General features: G+C 34.4%; 2 protein-coding genes across 2 annotated transcripts in view; one reads left to right on the forward strand and one right to left on the reverse strand.

Moving 5' to 3' along the window:
• Nucleotides 1-21,700, reverse strand: part of LOC140441317 (uncharacterized) — a 438,896-nt gene that overhangs the window by 360,647 nt on the left and 56,549 nt on the right. The gene's annotated exons all lie outside the window — the stretch shown is intronic.
• The window catches only part of LOC140441316 (excitatory amino acid transporter-like), a 114,647-nt gene that overhangs the window by 57,970 nt on the left and 34,977 nt on the right, over nt 1-21,700 (forward strand). The window contains exons 5-6 of the mRNA XM_072531961.1: nt 6,796-6,887; nt 13,161-13,510. Of these exons, the coding sequence (XP_072388062.1) occupies nt 6,796-6,887; nt 13,161-13,510 (442 nt within the window). The remainder of the gene's footprint in view (nt 1-6,795; nt 6,888-13,160; nt 13,511-21,700) is intronic.

Genomic DNA, 21,700 nt, shown 5'->3' on the forward strand with positions numbered 1-21,700 from the left:
ATAATTTGGTACAATAATATCTGTATGTAAAAAGAAAGATGAGTAATTTTTGAATATGTAGTTCGTTCTATCTATATTTTTTAAAAGTGCTATATTTTGATTATACGCTTCGCAAAGTAAGGGAGATTTCTTTTTTTGCCAATATTTATTTGTCAGGTCATGGCAATTCAAAGTGACTATCTTTTCGTATAGAGATGAGTTCAGTAAGTATACTTTCATTAAATATTTTTTGGACAAAAACCTTCGTCTTATATTTAAAGGAGGTTCTAAAGCTTCCAAATATAAAGCTTGTACTGGAGTGGATCTCATGGCTCCTAAACATATTCGTAAGGCTAAGTTCTGTAAAACGTTGATTTTATTTAGTAGTACATTACTTGCTGATCCATACAAAACACTTCCGTAATCCAAAATAGATCGTATGTAAGCTTTGTAAAATAATAAACTTACTTCAACATCCGATCCCCACCAAGTTTTATTAATTGATTTAAGAAAGTTTAATCCCTTATTGCATCTGTTCAACATGTCATCAATATGTAACTTCCAGGTCAATTTCTGGTCGAGTATCATTCCCAGATATTTAATTGTGTTTTTAAGGGAAAATTGGTGCCCACCTAAATTGATTGTACTAGCATTAGGAAAGTTATGTCTGGTAAATAAACAAACTTGTGATTTACTGCAGGATAATTCGAAACCATTTTCTACAAACCATTTTTTATGGAATCCATACACTTCATTCAGGTTTTCAATGGATTGCTGATATTTTTTGTGTTCTGTATACAAACAGAAATCGTCAGCGTATTGTACAATATTGAATGCAATATTAGTAATAGTGATGTTGTGTAGATCTGCTGTGTAAATGTTAAACAAAATAGGACTCAAAACGGAGCCCTGAGGTAATCCTTTGTTATTAAGTCTAGGTCCTATAAGAGTATGATTGTCTTTTAAATAAATTATCCTATTTGTGTACAAGTCCACAACGTTAGAAGCAAACTGCGCTGGAATATGAAAAAATTTAATCATTTTTTCTTGGAGAATTGTAAGAGATACCGAGTCGTAAGCACCTTCGATGTCTAAAAATAAAGCAGGTACATAACTGTTCCTGGAAAAACTATTCTGAATGTCTACAACAAGTGTTGTTAAGGAATCTAAGGTTCCATAACCTTTCTTAAAGCCATGTTGGTTAGCGGGTAAGAGACTTTGATCCCTTAGCCACCAATCTAACCTAATTTTAATCATCCATTCAAGAGTCTTCAATATACATGATAATAATGATATAGGTCGGTAAGCTTCAGCTAATTTAGGGTTTTTTCCCGGTTTGGGAATAGGGACAACTATAATACGCTTAAAATCGATTATGCCTTTACCCTCAAAAATTATCTGGTTAAATATATTTAAAAGTAATTCTTTTGCGTTATCTGGCAAATTTTGTATCATATAATATTTGACTGCATCATATCCTGGTGAGGTACTAACGCGATTATCAAGGGCAAACTCTAATTCAGCTCTTGAAAAGGTTGTTAAGAGAAAATGATTCTGATCAGATGAGAGAGTTTCAGATGGTATTACATCTATCTGGTTATTTACGTAAGGTGGAGCTATTTTATCAAAAAAGTCGTCTACCCATGTGTTACTTAGAGGCAGTGGAAAGTTAACTTTTTTCCTGTTCATTTTCCTTGCTTGGTTCCAAATAAGACTAGATGGAGTTTGTTTATTTAATTTTGAACACCATTCAACCCAACTTTGTTTGGCCTTTAATTTTAGGAATTTTTTGACACGAGCATTCACTTCTTTGCATTTACAAAAATTTTCAAGAGAAGAATTTTTTTTGTAGTTTACTAATGCTTTCTTTCTTTCCGCAACAGATTCATCACATTCCGAATCCCACCACGGAGCGGGAGTACGTTTACATTTAAATGATTTATATTGACAAATTGATTGTTTAGAAGCTTCATTAATACAGTCAATAAGGAAATTATATTTTTCTTGCGTGTCTGAGTAGGCGTGAGGGTTGTTAGTTAATAAGGTTTCAATTAACTGAGAGTATAATGACCAATTGGCTTTTTTAATGTTCCACTTACTGCTGGGATAAATGATATTCGCATCAGTTCCCAAGATATCGATTACAACCCTTATAACGAAGTGATTTGATCCCAAAGTATCAGTATCTACAGACCACGAAATTTTATCAAAGAGAGAAGGTGAGCAAAATGTGACATCAATCATGGAATCTGTGTTTCCTGGTCTCGTTTGGCAAGTTGGTTGTCCATTATTCATTACCACATAATCTAGATTCTGAATTGTCTCCACAATTTGATGGCCTGTTTTATCATTTTTAGATGAGCCCCACAGAGAATTATGTGCGTTCATATCTCCTCCAATGATACAAGGGTGTTTTAATTGAGAAAATAACTTATCCCAATCTTCGGTGTTAGTTTTAGCTTTCGGACACCTATATACAGAGAGTAAAGTTAAATGACTTTTGTTATAGTTGATTTTAATACCACAAGCAAGCAATTCTTTATAATTTTTTTTAATTTTTATGTTTTCAAAGGGAATACCAGTTTTAATTAAAATAGCAACTCCGGAATAGCCGTCATCCCGATCTTCGCGTATTACATTATAACCTCTATATCTATAAACAACATCCCGTTTAAACCAAGTTTCACTTATTAAAGCTATATCAATATCTTCGGTTATTAAAAAGTTGAGAAGGCTGTTTTTGTTAGCAACAGCTGATCGAGCATTCCATTGTATTATTTTGAGTTTAGCTTTGAAAGTAATTAGATTAGTTATTTTTTAAAAATATTATCTAAAACATTATTAATACCTTTGGCTAACATATTGATATCAAGTGATTTTGCCTGTTCTAAACAATTAATATTTTGAATAAAATCTGAGAAAAGAATTACTAAAGAATCTACTAATTTATTTTTCTCATTGTCCACGGTTGAAAAACTTTCCTTGTTTAAGGGTGGTAAAGGTTGAGATGGTCCAAATCTGAAAGGGATGTGAGGAGATGTAGGATATTCGGAAGTTGGAGATGATACTTTTCTTTTTTTATTTTCTCTATAATCAGTGCTTGATTTACTACAACTTGGTTGACTAATATTTTTGGTTTTCTGTAAATGAGGCCTCAATAGGTTGGAATAAGCAGGTTTATTAACTTCAGATGTGTTAGTTAATTTTGGAAACTCTCTATCTGAATTTGACAATATTTCAAATCTGTTATTACAAATAAGACCAGAAAAAGAAGAATCGTTTAAATTTTTGGCCTCCAAATATGAAATTTTATGTTCAATCATGATATTTTTTATTTTTTTTTGATGTTCGAAAAAAGGACAGTTTTTAGAGATCGATATATGCTTATCACTTTTACAGTGTATGCAATACATTTTTTTTTCATCACATGTATGTGTGTCAGTTTTTATTTCTCCACATCGTATGCAGTATTCCTGTGTACCTTTACATTGTCTAGAAATGTGTCCAAATTTGAGACATTTATAACATTGAGTAACTTTACCTAACAATTTTTCGACTTGAAAATATACATAACTAATTACAACATAGTTTGGTAAACAATTGCCTTCAAATGTAATTATAACATTACGTCTAGGTACATATTCTGTATTTCCATCTTTTTCTATTTTCCTGTGCATTCTTTTAATATCAATAATTTGTGAACTAGAGGTCATATATCTTTTCAAATATTCAATGTTATATTTGGTATCGACATCACGTATCAGCCCTTTGATTTCTAAGAGTTGATTGGGAATGTACGCCTTTAAATTATCGTCTTTTAAATGACTATTATTGACTAATTTATTTGCATCCAAAATAGATTTGAGGATTACTTTAACACGGTTTCTTCCTATACTTTTAATTTCCTTAATATTGTCGATCTTTAATTTTTGATGTAAAATATCACCCACAACCATAGGGTGCAATCGGCCTATATTCTGATCATTGGTCTTTTCAACATATACACAACAATTTTGAAAGTCGTAATTATTAGAATTAATATTAAAAAGTTTTACTTCCCTTGTAGCAGGAGAAATGGTGGTATTAATTCCTGTATCCATATTTTGTTCACTAACACTAACAACTTCAGCAGTATTTAGTTCGCGCATTGGCGTCTTATTGGTATTCTCCCCCATCAGGGGAGAATATTTTCACTTTTTATCACTATTTTACAATAATATGTAAATATTTTTAAACACCACGAAAATTAAATATTCTAATTGTCACAAAAACTGGGAGCTTAATGACTTTATCGATAAACACGTCTACTCGGTATCAATGTATCGCTTTGACACTAAAATAAAGATGATTAAGAGTAATTTAAAAAGAAATGTTAATATTCACTAAAGCGTAAATCGCAGCAAAAAAATATCGCCAATGTTCACAAAATTTTCCGCTACTCTAGATAAATGATAGTGACATTTCTCCATATTTAACGAAGATGTAAATTGTTCAGAGTGCCGTGGTTTCGAAGTTATCGGGGCAAAATGATGTCATCAAGTGGCACCAATCACGCACTTCGATGTTCATCGCCCTTCCTTCTGGAACACATAATTAAATTTAATTGGTTGAGAAATGAAAAAGTTTCATATAAAAGTTAATTTATCTTTAAATATGGGACATTTTCGGATCTCAAGTCAGTTGTGATAGTAGTGTCTAACTCATGGTTTTACCCGTGTAGGGTAGCTCCCTAGAGCACTTTGCTCGAAGGGCTCTGTTTCTTTCTAAGACTCTGAAGCTGAGTTTTTTTCTTCTTAGAAAGAATGTGTTTTATTTCAACCACCTAATAAAACCACAATGGCATTGTCTCTTCAAGATAATGCCACAATAAGAACGTACCGGCCAACTACGCAATATAACACCATATTGCGCAATAGTTGGACAAATTAATAAACATGGAAACTTGCACCAAGTTGCAATCAGTTTTTCATATGTTTATTAATTACACCGGAGACGACATGGCGCCCAACCTTCAACGAACTCTACCACGACTCCGAGATGTCAGAGTTCTCATGCTCCGCGATCGAAAATCGCAAACAGTTCCAACACGATGCCTGCATCAAAACCACTCAAGAAAACAGCGGGGAGAAGCATCGGATGTTAGTACACCAAACTAACATGCCGATATCCACCTTCTGCAGCCCTGAAACCGTCGATGTGCCATATCTCCGACGAGCCAGCCTACTTGATGCTAAGTACCTGATGCAATGGATGTCTCCGCAGTAGCCAGTCACTGCCTGCCCTACCATTATGTGGTCCAGAGCACCACGGAGGCTCAGGCAAATTCGCCTACGACACACCGGCGACATGCAGATGGGAAACGTACAGCTAGAGAGGACGAAGCCGCCGTAGAGGAGCACGTCGTCGAGGATGGACCTGCAGATGCTGTCAACAACACCGACCACCGCCTGTGAGTGTTTTTGTGCAGTGCAAGTGCGCGCTACGCGAGTGTACGCGAGTGTAGTGTGTGTTAGAGGACTGTAAGTAGATCTGACAATATAGACATATACACTTTTAATATATTTTATGCATTTTTTTCTTTCCTATATGTGATTTGTAAAAAAAATTGTTTTCTTAAGTTTTTTAATAAAATCAGCTTTTTTTATCAGCCTCAGAGTCTGCAAAGCAGGGGGATGTCATCAAGTGCCACCAATCACGCACTTCGATGTTCATCGCCCTTCCTTCTGGAACACATAATTAAATTTAAATGGTTGAGAAATGAAAAAGTTTCATATAAAAGTTAATTTATCTTTAAATATGGGACATTTTCGGATCTCAAGTCAGTTGTGATAGTAGTGTCTAACTCATGGTTTTACCCGTGTAGGGTAGCTCCCTAGAGCACTTTGCTCGAAGGGCTCTGTTTCTTTCTAAGACTCTGAAGCTGAGTTTTTTTCTTCTTAGAAAGAATGTGTTTTTTTTCAACCACCTAATAAAACCACAATGGCATTGTCTCTTCAAGATAATGCCACAATAAGAGCGTACCGGCCAACTACGCAATATAACACCATATTGCGCAATAGTTGGATAAATTAATAAACATGGAAACTTGCACCAAGTTGCAAACACATTTTCATACGTTTATTAATTACACCGGAGACGACAATGAGAATCAGGCAAAACCGAGCCGATTCGGCTACTTGAAAAAACATTCAACTTTACTCATGTTTTTTACTATAAATCGTAGTTTTTTGTAAATAAAAATTATATCCTCATAAAACTTTAACTATTGAATAGCGGCAAATAATGCTCTAAATCATTCATTATTATTGTCTCTACAGCTTGGACTAATATTATCGGCTTGTTTTTAGATTTAGGTTATTCAAAAATTTTCTGTCAGTTCTGATACTTACCTTTTTTAGTTGTGTATGTAATTTTGTTTTAATTTTATGTTTTTATGGGATTAAGTCACAATTATTGGTTGTGATTGTGACGATAATCACATTTTTAAATAAATAATATTTGACATTTCGATTTCCACTCCGGAAATCCTTTTTTGAGAACGATTTCCGGAGTAAAAATCGAAACGTCAAACATTAGTTATTTAAAAATTCATCACAATCACAACCAATATATTGTGGCTTAATCCCATAAAAATATAATATTTAACTTAGACATGCCACAATAAACTAGTTTCAGAACCTTGCTAATTTGATTTAGTTATTAATAGTTGGCTTAGGATTTTATTTATTCTTTTATATACTGTGTAATATGCATTTATTTATGTACTAACATTTTCATTTAGTCTATATAATATAGTTCAGTAATATATTATTTTAGACACACACAGATTATATCAACTCTACTATAAAAATTCTAAGAAATAATCAGACAGTAGAAATAAGCAAAGACGAGAGATTTCTTGGTACACGGTAAGTATAAATAAATCCAAATTTCAGTTCCGATTTGATTAAAAAACCTACATATTTTACTTCTTTATACAATGCGCATCAAAGTGTCTTTAAAATTAAAAATACAAGTGGCTATAAAGTAGGATTAATAGGTACTGTAATAGTTATTTATGTAATAGAGGGCGACGATGTTACAAACCTGAGCCTTTCTGGCCCGAGTGTTTCATATCGAGGCGCCGACCCTCGGTCGGACCATCGGATGGTATCATCGTATCAGCGCCACGTAAAATAAATGCATTACGTTAAAAATTCCAGCGTTCACCGTCAACGCGCAGCGTCCAGCCTAGAGCCAGGTATCGGACCATGGGGTTGGACCATAGTATTCCAGCTTAGTATTTGTTCAATACTCGTCTATAGTACTCTACGATCGACACTACGAGATGCCGAGCACCGAGCCTCGCTGCGACCAAATAAATGCATTTTATTTTAAGTTCCAGCGTTCACTTCACTGTCATAGGCCAGGGAAATAAGCAAAAAAAGTACCAAGTACCCTGTTTGTGACACTCGTCCGGCAGGCAAACGATAATGGTTTTGAGTAGTATGGTCCTCTGTAACAAAAACCTATATTCTGTAGTCGAGTTTTTGGACTTAGTAGTTAAGTAGTTAACTTAGTTATTAACAAATTAACGTCAAAAAACGAAACATTTTTGCTTTTTTCGTCTACCAGCAAAAAGTGAAGCATTTTAAATAGAAGAAAAGAAACTTTTTTATTTTTATAAATGTTAATAACTTTTTTGAAAATAAACTTATAATATTTATATTTTGTGGAATGCTGTGCCTTATAGTGCTTAAAATACAATCAAAATTTCAAAGTTATGGGTCAAATAGTTTAAAAGTTATGTTATTTGTTTATCCCAAATACATTTTTTTGCAACAATATAAGTCAGAAAATTATATAGTTTTAGTAATTGTAAGGGTAGTTTCTGGAAGAAAAAGACTTATTATTTACATTTAAAAAAAAAAAATAAGAAAATTAATTTAAAATATTGCAAAATAATTTTGCAAAACATGTTGATTTTTTGCTTATAAACAATTCGAATAACTTTTAAACCATTTCCTGAAAAAATATTATTTTTTTATATTTAAAAAGCACTAGTTTTTTTACAAAGCATTAGTTTTTTTTCCTAAAATAATTTGGGACAAAGTTAGCCTCTTTTAGTATTAGCTTCTAAAAATATTGAATTTTAATGGAATCGTCCACAAAGCTTCAAAATGTGTTCTTTAAAATCAGCTGACTTTGAAAGTCGCGGTAGCTGAAATGAGGGGGAAGGAGCTGATAACTGTATCGCTGGTCCTTTTTGATGTATTTCAACGTTTCTTTTTGAACTTGCATGTACTTTTTGCGTACATTACGAATATGCATTAGTTAAATAAATAAATTGTCAACTAAACCACGTGTTACATTTTACGAGACCCTTCCATTAGCTGGCAGAAATTTATCAGAAACCGGTCGGACTATGACCCGGATTTACCTTCTAGTATAAATCAGACGGATTCTCCTGAATTCTAGGCCAGTTGTATTTTTATATATAATAACGGAGCTTTCATTGAAGGAGTCAGTTAATATCTGAAGACCCGCGCCCGCGATTTTAATTGTTACGTCAGACCCGCGCCAGCCTTCACCACAAAATCTGGATTGTGGCAATTCAACGTTATGCCATTTGGACTCTGTAATGCTCCTGCGACATTTGAGAGGCTTATGGAAAATGTATTGAGAAGGTTATCTTGGAAAACATGCCTGGTTTATTTAGATGACATAATCGTCTTGGGGGAAACATTCGAAGATCATTTGAGGAATTTAGAAAACGTTTTTAATCGACTTAAAGCTGCCCAATTGATGCTAAACCCCAAGAAGTGCCAGCTATTTCAAGGTAGTAAAGTCAATTATCTGGGTCATATACTCAGTAAAGAAGGAGTGGCCGTGGATAAGGGAAAAATCGATTCCATTAAGGAATGGCCAAAACCAACTGACAAACACCAAGTGAGAAGTTTTCTTGGACTATGTACTTATTACCGAAGGTTTATTAAGAAGTTTGTAGATATCGCTAAGCCATTAACGCGACTTACGGAGGAAGCAAGAGATTACCGCTGCTGGGATACAGACTGCCAAAATGCCTTTGAGACCTTGAAAAAGCATTTAATAACAGCACCAATTTTAGGGTATACACTGCCAGAAGGAGAGTTCATCTTAGATACAGATGCAAGTAATGTGGGAATTGGAGGAGTGCTGTCTCAGATTCAAGGAGGACAGGAACGAGTCCTCGGATATTTTAGTGAAGTTCTTTCAAAACCTGAGCGGAATTATTGTGTCACGAGAAGAGAACTTCTAGCAGTAGTGAAATCAGTAGAGCACTTTTATCAATACCTTTACGGAAGAAAGTTTTTAATCCGAACCGACCATGGCGCTCTTAAGTGGTTGATGCAGTTTAAGAATCCAGAGGGTCAGATAGCCAGGTGGATCAAACGACTCCAAGAATACGATTTTAAGATTGAGCACCGGGCCGGAGTTAGCCACAGAAACGCTGATTCTCTTTCCAGAAGACTATGCCCAGCAGAGTATTCCCACTGCTACAAAACGGAATCCAAGGAAGCAGCAGTGCTAAGAACAACGATGGTCAACGACTACTGGACGCCTACTAAGATCAGAGAAGAACAAGAAAGAGATCCAGTTATACAGAAAATTCGAAAATGGAAAGAGGAAAACCGTCGACCACCTTGGCAAGAAATATCAAACCTATGCTCAGTAGTTAAGACGTATTGGGCCCAGTGGGACTCATTTATCATGGAAGATGGCTTGCTCAAACGAGTCCTGAGGGCATTTTGGTGTAAAGAAAACCCTTCAGCGAATTCGGGAACGGTTTTATTGGATGAACAGTTCCGACGACGTAAAAGACTGGTGTAAGAAATGTACTATTTGTGCTACGAGTAACGGGCTTTACCGAAAAAGGAGAGCTCCTATGAGACAATATAATGTTGGAAGCCCGTTTGAAAGAATAGCTTTGGATATCGCTGGGCCATTCCCAGAAAGTGAAAATGGAGGCAAGTACATGTTGGTAGTAATGGATTACTTTACTAAGTGGGTCGAGATTTACGCACTTCCAGACCAGAAGGCCGCCACCGTTGCAGATAAGTTGATCTAAGAATATATTAGCCGATTTGGGGTGCCTTTGGAGATACATAGTGACCAAGGCAGGAACTTCGAAAGCGATCTATTCCAAGGAATATGTGATAGACTAGGCATGAAGAAAACAAGAACTACAGCAGATCATCCGCAATCTGATGGTATGGTAGAACGAATGAATAGGACAGTTGGCAAATATTTGACAAAGATGGTGTCCGATCATCAGCGAGACTGGGACCAGCCAGAGTCCTATTCGGACGCGAAATGCGACTACCTTGTGATCTAGAGTTTGGGTGTCGACCTGGAGAAGATGTAGCAGGTGAAGATTATGTGATCGAATTACGAAGAAGAATGGACGATGTACATGAGTTGGTCCGTTCCCACCTTCAGATCGCTAGCGACCGAATAAAGAAACGGTACGATACACAAGCCGAAAAGGGTTGCTTTAAGAAGAACGACAAAGTATGACTGTATAATCCCAAGCAACGAAAAGGTTGTTCTCCCAAATTGCAGCAGTTTTGGGAAGGCCCCTACTTAATTATGGAGAAGATCAACGATGTCATCTACCGAATAAGCAAGATTCCGAGGGGAAAGCCGATGATAGTACACCATAACCGGCTGGCGTCTTTCGAAGGTGACCACGACGTAGACGAAGAAGTGGAAGTAAACCAAGTCCAAGATGTGTCTGACCTCACGTTTGAGGAATTCATGGGTGCATATGGAGGTACCGGTAAAGCAAGACATGGTGTTACCACTGAAGAAAAGCAAGATCTACTCGCGCTCCCCGATGACTACTCGCTGGCCCTTACCATCCCGGCCAGTATCAAAGACGCACCAGGGTTGGCATCCGTCTTTCAAAGGAAGTTTGGTCGAGTTGCAGAACTTCAATGCCAAGTGCCAGCTCCCGGTAAAACCTTGAAACTCCAAGATGCATCACGTTACCTTTTCTACCTGGTAACAAAAGACACTGCCCGTGACCAACCTACCTACCGAGATGTATGGGAAGCCTTACTTCAATTGAGAGAGCACGTACTAGAGTCCGACGTGCAAAAGTTAGCCATGCCAAAGTTGGAGTGCCGCCAATTAGATTGGAGGGTTATCCGAAATATGGTGGAGGAGATCTTTAAAGACACCGAAGTCCAGGTGTTAGTCTGTTGCAATCCGCATAGTTACTGGTGCGGAGAGAAAACGTCCCTTGTCATTTTTATACAACTGGAAGTTGTAAAAGAGGGTCTAGTTGCCGATACCAGCATACTGTTCCAGTTCCAGTCCCGACAAGGTTCCAGGAGGAACCATCTTTAAAGAGGGGTGCAATGCTACATTTTACGAGACCTCTCCATTAGCTGGCAGAAATTTATCAGAAACCGGTCGGACTAGGACCCGGATTTACCTTCTAGTATAAATCAGAGGGATTCTCCTGAATTCTAGGCCAGTTGTATTTTTATATATAATAACGAAGCTTTCATTGAAGGAGTCAGTTAATATCTGAAGACCCGCGCCCACGATTTTAATTGTTACGTTCGCCTATATAAATTATGTATTATTCGTTAAATAAATTGATATAAATGATCGTGCTTTTTAATGAATTAAGATAAGAACAATATAATAAATTAATAAAGACATTATAAATTAAATAAAGACATAGCAGTTAAATAAATTCACAACACACGTAATTAGTTTAAATTTTTTTTGTTAATAATATTTAAGGTAAGTTTAAATGTAAAATAGAAATATTTCTGATTAATGTATACTGCTTTAATAAAATTGTAAATATTTTATTATTAATTTGATATGATAGAAATAAGAGAAAAAAGGGAAAAGGGAAAAGAATAATTTCTTTTGTTGATGAAACCACAAACGATTAATGGCACTTCTGTTCATGTGGAGGACCTCAGCAACGTCTCTTTGACTTCTGCCAGCTTGAAGCATCCCGATACCATGCCACTGCGTTTAGCGGTTTAAATGATGTCTTTCCAAAAATGTTGATTCAAATTGGTACAGGGTGGACAAAAATATAATAGTTTTGTGTGTGTTCATAAAGTAACGCGTTAGTTAAATTAACAATATTATCAAAAATATTTATTGCGGGCAGAATATGATGAAATACATGACTTTATAAATGTTCGAACAAAATTGCATTCTTCTATCGGGATCATCTTCGTTTAATTCCTGCACAAGTTTGATTTTATAAGGATGCCATTTTTCAAGCTTTAATAGTTTGTGTACTGTTTTTTTGCTAACACTGATATCGCGACTAACTTTACGCACAAAAGTGTGCGCATCTTCTTCAAAACTAAGTAAAACATCTTATGCTGTATAGAATTTGCTAGTATTAAACTGTCACTGAACATCAATAAATTACTAAACAAATAATGACATTTAACAAAACCATAGCCTACTATGTTTCTTTTAAATTGATAAGAAATAATTTCTTTCATATTCTGTCCGCTAGACAATAAGTATTTTTGATAATATTGTTTGTTGTAATTTAAATAACGCGTTATTTTATGAACACACAAAACTATTGTATTTTTGTCCACCCTGTACAAATTTAAATCAACATGTGATACATTTTTGGAATCAGCTCAGCTAGAGTAATCCGAAAATTGAGACAAAATGGGGGTGTTCCATTTAAAAAAATGACTGTGACTTCATTACTCGAAAGTAATTCACCTTGTATATTAGAATATTATTTTAAAATACGGTAAATTAAAATCAAAAATCGACGTGTTTCAGGATTATTTCTTAAAATGCACTGTTTAGCTAAAAAAGAATTTGTTCCATACTTTACGGACATAGTGGGCATCCATAAACCGATTGGGCAGTGTAGAAGAGGAAGACGAAAAAAGGCGATGGACAGGAAAGAATGAAGGAAAAGCGTTGTAGAGAATGGGATCCACATAAAGTTGTTAAGCCAAAATGATAATGAAATAATTCTCTACCGTACTCATATCATTAGGATCATATCTAAATTTATAGTCGAAGTACCTATCAGTTGTATTTTGTAGTCGCATCTTGTATATCCTAGACAATTTATCATATTATTGAAAGTAACTAAAGCAAATACTTGTTTTATAACTATATATTAACGAGGTTAATTTGATTATTTTCAGGCCTGGAACCAATAACATCGGTATTGTTTTCTTTTGCATTATATTTGGCTCAATTCTCGGTACAATAGACGAAAAAGGAAACGTTGTTAAGGAGTTTTTTTCAACAATATTCATAGTTATAATGAAAATGGTAAAAGGTGTTGTTTGGATAACACCATTTGGAATATGTAGTATTATAGCTGCAAAAATTGTTTCAGTAGCTGACATAATGTTAGTTATATCTCAGCTGGGATGGTTCATTGCAACAATTCTTATAGGAGTAGTTCTGTCGCAACTCATAATTTTGCAACCCGCTTATTATTTTTTTGTAAGAAAGAACCCCTTCAAATACTACCTAGCATTTACTCAAGGTAATCATTTTGTTTATTTGATTATATACATATGTTTTTATAAATGTATTTGTTTAAAAAACAATAAATAAACTTTTTTCCAACTCTGAAACTAAACCGGATCATTTTCCTTTGGGACACTGCGACAGTTGTCAATTTAGCGATAGAAAAAGTACGAACATTAATCTATTTTTTTTTCAGAAATTCTTCAAAAAAAAGCATTAAAACGTCATGGCGTACAAAATACACACGGCGTTTTTGCAAAAGGGGAGCGTAAAATTGTACTTCTTCTTGTAGTGCCTATCCGTTTCGGATGTTGGCGACAATCATGGCAATCTGTATTTTGAAAACGGCTGCTCTAAAAAGATTTGCTGTTGTGTTGAACAACGTACGTAGATTTTTCATCCAGGAAATCCTTCGCCTTCCTGGTCCTCGTTTTCCTTCTATTTTTCCTTGTAGAATTAATTGCAGCAACCCATATCTTTCGCTGTTCCTCATGATGTGACCGAGGTATTCGATTTTGGCTGTTTTTATTGTGGTTAGCAACTCTTTTTCTTTTTTCATTCTTAATAAAACGTCCTGGTTAGTAACGTGGTCGGTATTATCGTGGTCGATATCTTCAGGATTCGACGATAAAGCCAGATTTCGAACGCCTCAATTTTGCAGATAGCGTATGTGAGAGTCCACGACTCAACTCCGTACAACAGTATAGGAAAGATATAACATCATAGTAACCTGATTTTTATGGGTATTGATAAATCAGGGCATTTGAATAGCTCAGCCATTTTTTAAAATTCAGAGCTTTCTCTATCCTACATTTTATTTCTAGGGAATGGTCCCAATTTTCATTTTTACTCTTTCTATTGGTTGACCATTCACACTGATTTCTTCTTAGAGATCATCATACATTTTGTTTTCTTAATGTTCAGTGACAGTCCATATCTTTGACTCACTTCTGTAATTCTATTCAATAATTCCTGGAGTTAATAAATATTTTTATAAATTTCAAAGTCAGAACGAAGGTTACAAGTAAGTCGATGAAGAAGTACGATGTTAGAAAACTGAAAGATCCCAATGTTCGACTGAAGGTGAGTGAAAAGCTCAATACAAAGGTGCTAAAATGCAAAAATGCAGGAACTATAGCGGAAAATCTTATCATCATACAAGAAACAGTGAGAGAAATTAAAGAACACCTAAAGAAAGATACAGGGAAACGGAAATCGTGGATGACCGATGAAATACTTGAACTTATGGATCAGAGAAAAAAAAAACAAAGAAAATCTCCAAGAATATAAGAGAATACATACCATAGTCAGAAGAAAAGTAAGATAAGCCAAAGAGAAACAAAAAACAGAACAATGCCAAGAAATAGAGGAGTATCAGAGTCGATATGATAACTTCAATTTTCATCGAAAGGTGAGGGAAATAGCTGGGAAGTTCCAAAAACGCAAACGCCGAAAAATAACAGATGATGAAGGCAATCTTACCATTACCAAAAAAATATAAAAAGAAAGTATGAGAAGAATACTTAGAGAAGCTTTCCCATGACCTTAGAACAACACAAGAATCCACCATTAAAGAAAATTCAGGTCCCGAAATCCTACCAGAAGAAATAACGGCAGCCGTCAGACAAATGAAAGATGGAAAGGCACTGGGACTTGATGAAATTTCTGCAGAACTGTTGAAGCTATTAGATGCAGAACAAATCAAAATAATAACTGAAATATTTAATGAAATATACAAGTCAGGAAAAATACCAGTAGAGTGGCTCAAATCGAAGTTCGAACCATTGCCCAAAAAACCAGGAGCAAAAGTTTGTGAAGATTATAGGACCATAAGCTTAATGAGCCATCTGCTAAAGCTGTTTTTAAAAGTCATTCACAAAAGAAATGCGAGAAACAAATTGCGCTCAATCAGTTTGGATTTGTGAACGCCGTTGGTACGAGAGAAGCTTTATTTAGCGTGCAGGTATTGTTTCAGAAATGTAGAGATGTCAGCTGTAATGTTTTTGCATGCCTGATTGACTACAAGAAGGCTTTCGATAGAGTCAGGCATGAACAAATGATGGAAGTGCTGAAGAGGACAGGAATTGACGGAAAAGACTTAAAAATAATATCTAACCTGCATTGGAATCAATCAGCGGTACTCCGAATAGATGGAGAATATACAGATCAGGTCAAAATCTTAAGGGGAGTGAGACAGGGGTACATAATTTCACCACTGATATTCAATCTGTACTCGGAGCACATTTTTGAAGAGGCTCTAAAAGATATTGATGAAGGCATCTCAATAAATGGAGTCAAGCTCAATAACCTGCAGTATGCAGATGACACAATAATAGTGTTTTCCAATACCATAGAAGGGCTGCAAAACTTAATGAATAAAATAATGGAAACAAGTAGAAAATATGGACTGGATATAAACACCAGCAAAACCAAGCTAATGATCATCAGCAAGGAAAACATAACTGGAGCAAATCTGTATGTGAACCAAATGAGAATTGAACGTGTCTCACAATACAACTACTTGGGAACTATAATTAATGAGTCGTGGGACAATACCCAACAGATTAGATGTCGCATCGGAAAGGCAAAAAGTGCATTCTTGACGATGAGTTCTGTGTTTAAGAGCCATGATCTCACCCTAAAAACAAAAGTAATGCTCTTAAATGTTATGTGTACTCAGTGCTTCTCTACGGAGGAGAAACGTGGACATTAAAGGCGGAAACTCTATCAAAGCTTCAGGCTTTTGAAGAAGATACCATGAACGTCATACAAAAGGATCCTGAAGATACCATGGACAGACAAAGTTACCAATGAAGAAGTACTGCGGAAGATGAACACAACTGCGGATTTGGTCAACATCGTGAAGAGCCGTAAGTTGCAGTACTTTGGACATATAATGAGAAATCAAGGCAGATACGAGCTACTTCAATGCATTGTACAAGGTAAAATTGAAGGAAAAAGGGTCCCAGGACGAAGAAGAATATCCTGGCTTGCTAACCTGAGACCATGGTATAGAAAGATCTCAACACAGCTATTTGGTATAGCAACCAACAAAGTCATCATAGCCAGAATGATCGCCAACGTTCGGAACGGACAGGCACCCTAAGAAGAAGAACTCCTGGAGGGCTTCATAACTGTCAGCGAATACCACCGTATCATCCGCGTATCTGATGTGATTGATACATTCTCCGTTAATTCAAATTCCGGTTTTAATATCCTATACTGCTTCTTAAAAGATTTTCTCAGAGTATATGTTAAACAGCAAGGGTGATAGTAAACATCTCTGTCGGACCCCACGTTTGATTTTTATATAATCGGATTCTCCTGCCTCTGTACAAATAGACGATATTTGATTCCAGTGGGGATTGCTAATAATTTTTAGATTACAGGTGTTTATTCCAATATTTGTTAATATCTCCATCAGTTTGTCGTGTTTTACTGTATCGAACGCTTTATGGTAATCAATGAAGCATGCAAATATCGCAATCCACATCTCTACATTGTTGAAATAACACTTGTATGCTAAAGAGAGCCTCTCTCGTACTTACTGCGTTCCGAAAACCAAACTGTGTACGGCTGATTTTTTCTTCGCACAGTCTAAATATCCTTGTATATAATTCTTTGATGTATAATTCTTTGGTAGAGCAATAAGGCATGATCTTCATATTACTCCGTTTAAAAATATGTTATTGAATATTTTTGTTACTCGTTGAGTACCGTCGGTGTTAAATAGCTTTATAAGTTCAGCATATGCATTGTCAGGTCCAGGAGCTTTGCCATCTTTTAGTTGTGATATTGATTTTTCTACTTCGTCTGATTTGATTGTTAAGTGGTCATTATAAATGTAGAACGGAGGTTGTTCGGACCTATTATCATCATGATGATGTTCCCCTGTTGATATTGCAGTTTACTAGCTGTGTTAGATTTTTGAAGACCAGCTGCTTGCTTTACCTTTTTATGCATATTAAATGTACCGTGTACATGTAAAGTTGTACCGTTACGACTTTACCTTTAGTGATGAATATCATCTTATTTTTTCAATGAATAATTTAAGTATTTTGAAAAAAAATTATGTATGAAAAGGAGTGAAGAATACACAGTTTTTCACTAAGCAGTCATTGATATGCATAGACACATATGCAAACACACACACACACACACACACACACATATATATATATATATATATATATATATATATATATATATATATATATATAACAGAGTAAGGTTAACTTGGAACAACCCTTTGATAAGCAAGCAATAAAAACGTGTGCTTAATAGTGAGTGTCTTTTATTTTTAGCTAAGCTTTCGCCACATAATTTTTGGGCTTCATCAGAACTACGCAAAATGTTGACATTATAACTTAGTGGTATTTTCGGAACAAGAGTACAACATACTATGTTTGGTAAATGAGAAGATCCATCTCTAGAAACAACATCATTTATGCCGTTAAAATTATGCTGGTAGATTTTACATTATGGTAGGTTTGATTTTAAGAAAAACCGCCCTTAGTCGGTGGTACTCAGCCATCAATATTACAGAATATTATAATAATAGAACTAACACTGATTTTTTTTTGTGGGCTGCTTTGACCTGTTATTTAAGTTCCGCTTGAAATATTGAAAACTAAATGGATTCTACCTTATACTTTAAGTTTTTGAAGGTAACGTTTACAATCTTTTCCAGGGACGCAACTCTCTGTTTCTCCTTAATTTTTCTCCAATGGTATTTTAAGTTTCTTTGTTTCGACTTAATTTCCTTGACCTCGTTGTCCTGAGTAACCGGTTTCAAATCTTTAGCATTCCAGGCTCCTGTATAAGAGTCATTTTCATCAGCAAGTTGATAACTCCATGGGGAGACCACTTTCTTAATACTAAATGGTCTTACAAACTTTTGGGCCAATTTTTCACTGAAATATCTTGTAGCATCAGACTGAACAAAATTTCTTCTCCAAACCATGCCCCCAACTTTATATGTTTCTGGTCTTCTTCTCAGGTTATATGGAACTTCACTTTTATCATACGTTGACTTGTCTCTTCCGAATATCAGAAAACAGTTTATCCAGAGATTCCTTCCTTGTTCCGACATTATACTGACCTTGTTTTTATTACTCTAGGAACTCTTTCCACGGGATTAGCTTGTGGATGGTACATTGCTGTAAATTTTAATTCAATACCATAGTTTGAGACAAGTTGTTGGAATGCATGGCTACTAAATTGTGCTCCATTATCTAACAAAATTCTCTCTGGTACATAATAGATTAGAAACATTGATTTTCTAGTATTTTTACTATATTGGCTGATGTCGCGGCTCTAATCTTCTTCTTCACGTGCCATCTCCGCGATGGAGGTTGGCAATCATCATGGCTATTCTGATCTTAGATGCTGCTGCTCTGAATAGTTCTATTGATGTGCATCCGTACCATTCCCTCAAGTTACGCAACCATGAGATTCTTCTTCTTCCTACACTTCTCTTGCCCTGGATTTTCCCTTGTATAATCAATTGAAGTAGGTTGTATCTCTCATTACGCATAACATGCCCCAGGTATTGCAGCTTTCGTGTCTTGATGGTTTCCAATACTAATAGGGAAGGCTAAAATAAATTTAGTAAAGTAATTTAACTTTAAGTTAAATTTAAGGCTATACTGACAAGAGTCCATGGATAACTGGCAGTAGGATGCTGAATAACAATAATATTTTTGATTAAGTTTTTTTAATGTTTTTGAAACGCCAAGGTTCATAATGATCTCTTATAAGATTTAGTTTTTGTTCTCTTGGAAACACCGTCACCCACTCTGATGAAGCTAGTTCGGGGTTTCGCGGTTTTATATTCTTGAACAGTTTTTCTATCTCTACCCCCCAAACAGGATTGTTTCTCGGAAATTTGTTGACCTTAGAAATCATATCATATTTGAAATGATGAAAGAACTGGACGTAGAAGCTGGAAAGATAGGCCTTAATATGAATTACAGCAAGACCAAAATCATAACAAATACAGATGAAGATATCACAATGAGGATCGGACAAGATGGAAAAGAACAAGTTCAGGATTATATATATATATATATATATATATATATATATATATATATATATATATATATATATATAAAATAAAGTTTTATTTTGAGGTTGCAGTCATTAATAGGGCAGGAAAGTAAAACTCTTTGTTCTTTAATCAAGCTTTCGCAAAATTTATTTGCTTCTTCAGGATATGCTAAAATATGGTAACAGTAAATACAACGACATTAGAACTAAATAGCATTGTATAAAACTAGTAAAAAAAAAACTTACAACATGAGGTTAATCCATTAAATTTTCAAATTTGCAAAACATTAAAACTTAACTTATTTTAAAAATTATACAGTTATGTAAGTACAATATTCCAATTTAATTTAATTTTGTAAAAATTCATTTTGACATTGATTGTTTGATTTATGTCAGAAAGACACTCGTTTCTGTTTATTATATTTTTTGTTGTTGATAACTAGCTCTTGATTGTTATTATGGTTACGTATAAAGTGGCGCCAAATATGAATATTTAAATTTTTTGAAATTCTAATATTTATAGTCAGAAAATCTAATATTGGAAAATTATAGTATTAATTTTCGTAAGATAGAATGTAATTATAGATATTGCTTAGTTTATCAATATCAGTTTTTTTATTAACGCATTGATATTTATTTATGCATACCATTTCTAAGAATTCTCTTTTATTTAATTGGTTTTCGCGTCTTAATATATTAGTTTCATTGAAATTAAATGAATGATTTTTATTAATTGCATGATCTATTAATGCACACGTATTTTTATTATTTCTAAGGTCACTTTTATGTGATGTTAGTCTGCCTATTAGATTTCTAGATGTGTGTCCGATGTATGACTTATCACAATTTTCGCATGGTATTATATAAACTACATTTGAGCTTTCCATAATGGTATGATAAAATGGTATGCATAAATATGAAATGGTATGCATAAATAAATATCAATGCGTTAATAAAAAAACTGATATTGATAAACTAAGCAATATCTATAATTACATTCTATCTTACGAAAATTAATACTATAATTTTCCAATATTAGATTTTCTGACTATAAATATTAGAATTTCAAAAAATTTAAATATTCATATTTGGCGCCACTTTATACGTAACCATAATAACAATCAAGAGCTAGTTATCAACAACAAAAAATATAATAAACAGAAACGAGTGTCTTTCTGACATAAATCAAACAATCAATGTCAAAATGAATTTTTACAAAATTAAATTAAATTGGAATATTGTACTTACATAACTGTATAATTTTTAAAATAAGTTAAGTTTTAATGTTTTGCAAATTTAAAAATTTAATGGATTAACCTCATGTTGTAAGTTTTTTTTTTTACTAGTTTTATACAATGCTATTTAGTTCTAATTTCGTTGTATTTACTGTTACCATATTTTAGCATATCCTGAAGAAGCAAATAAATTTTGCGAAAGCTTGATTAAAGAACAAAGAGTTTTACTTTCCTGCCCTATTAATGACTGCAACCTCAAAATAAAACTTTATTTTACATAACGTGTCAGTCAATAATACCTAACTACTTTATATATATATATATATATATATATATATATATATATATATATATATATATATATATATATATATATATATATATATATATATATATATATATATATCTGGGTCAAACTATAAAACTTAACAAAGAAAACCAAACAGCAGAGATAAAAAGACGAGTTAGACTGGCATGGGCGGCATTTGGCAAACTAAGCTACATTCTTAAAAACAAAAGATATCCATAGCATCTTAAGACCAAAGTATACAATCAATGAGTACTCCCTGTTCTCACTTATGGTTCCCAAACGTGGACATTTATAAAAGCAAATATGGACAAAATCATAAAAACCCAAAGAGCAATGGAAAGACAAATGTTGCACATAAGAATAATGGATAAAAAGAGAAACGAGTGGATAAGAGAGAAAACAAAAGTGAGGGATGTTAGACAAGAAGTTGCAAAATTGAAATGGAGATTTGCCGGACACAATATAAGACAAAAAGAAGACTGATGGAACAAATTTCTTATAAGTTGGAGACCGTGGGAATATAAACGAAGCAGAGGAAGACCCCAAATGAGATGGGCAGATGATATCAAGAAGCACGTGGGCTCTAGGTGGATGACTATAGCGACATACA

This window comes from Diabrotica undecimpunctata, chromosome 5 (assembly GCF_040954645.1).
Source record: "Diabrotica undecimpunctata isolate CICGRU chromosome 5, icDiaUnde3, whole genome shotgun sequence".
NCBI classification, from domain to species: domain Eukaryota; kingdom Metazoa; phylum Arthropoda; class Insecta; order Coleoptera; family Chrysomelidae; genus Diabrotica; species Diabrotica undecimpunctata.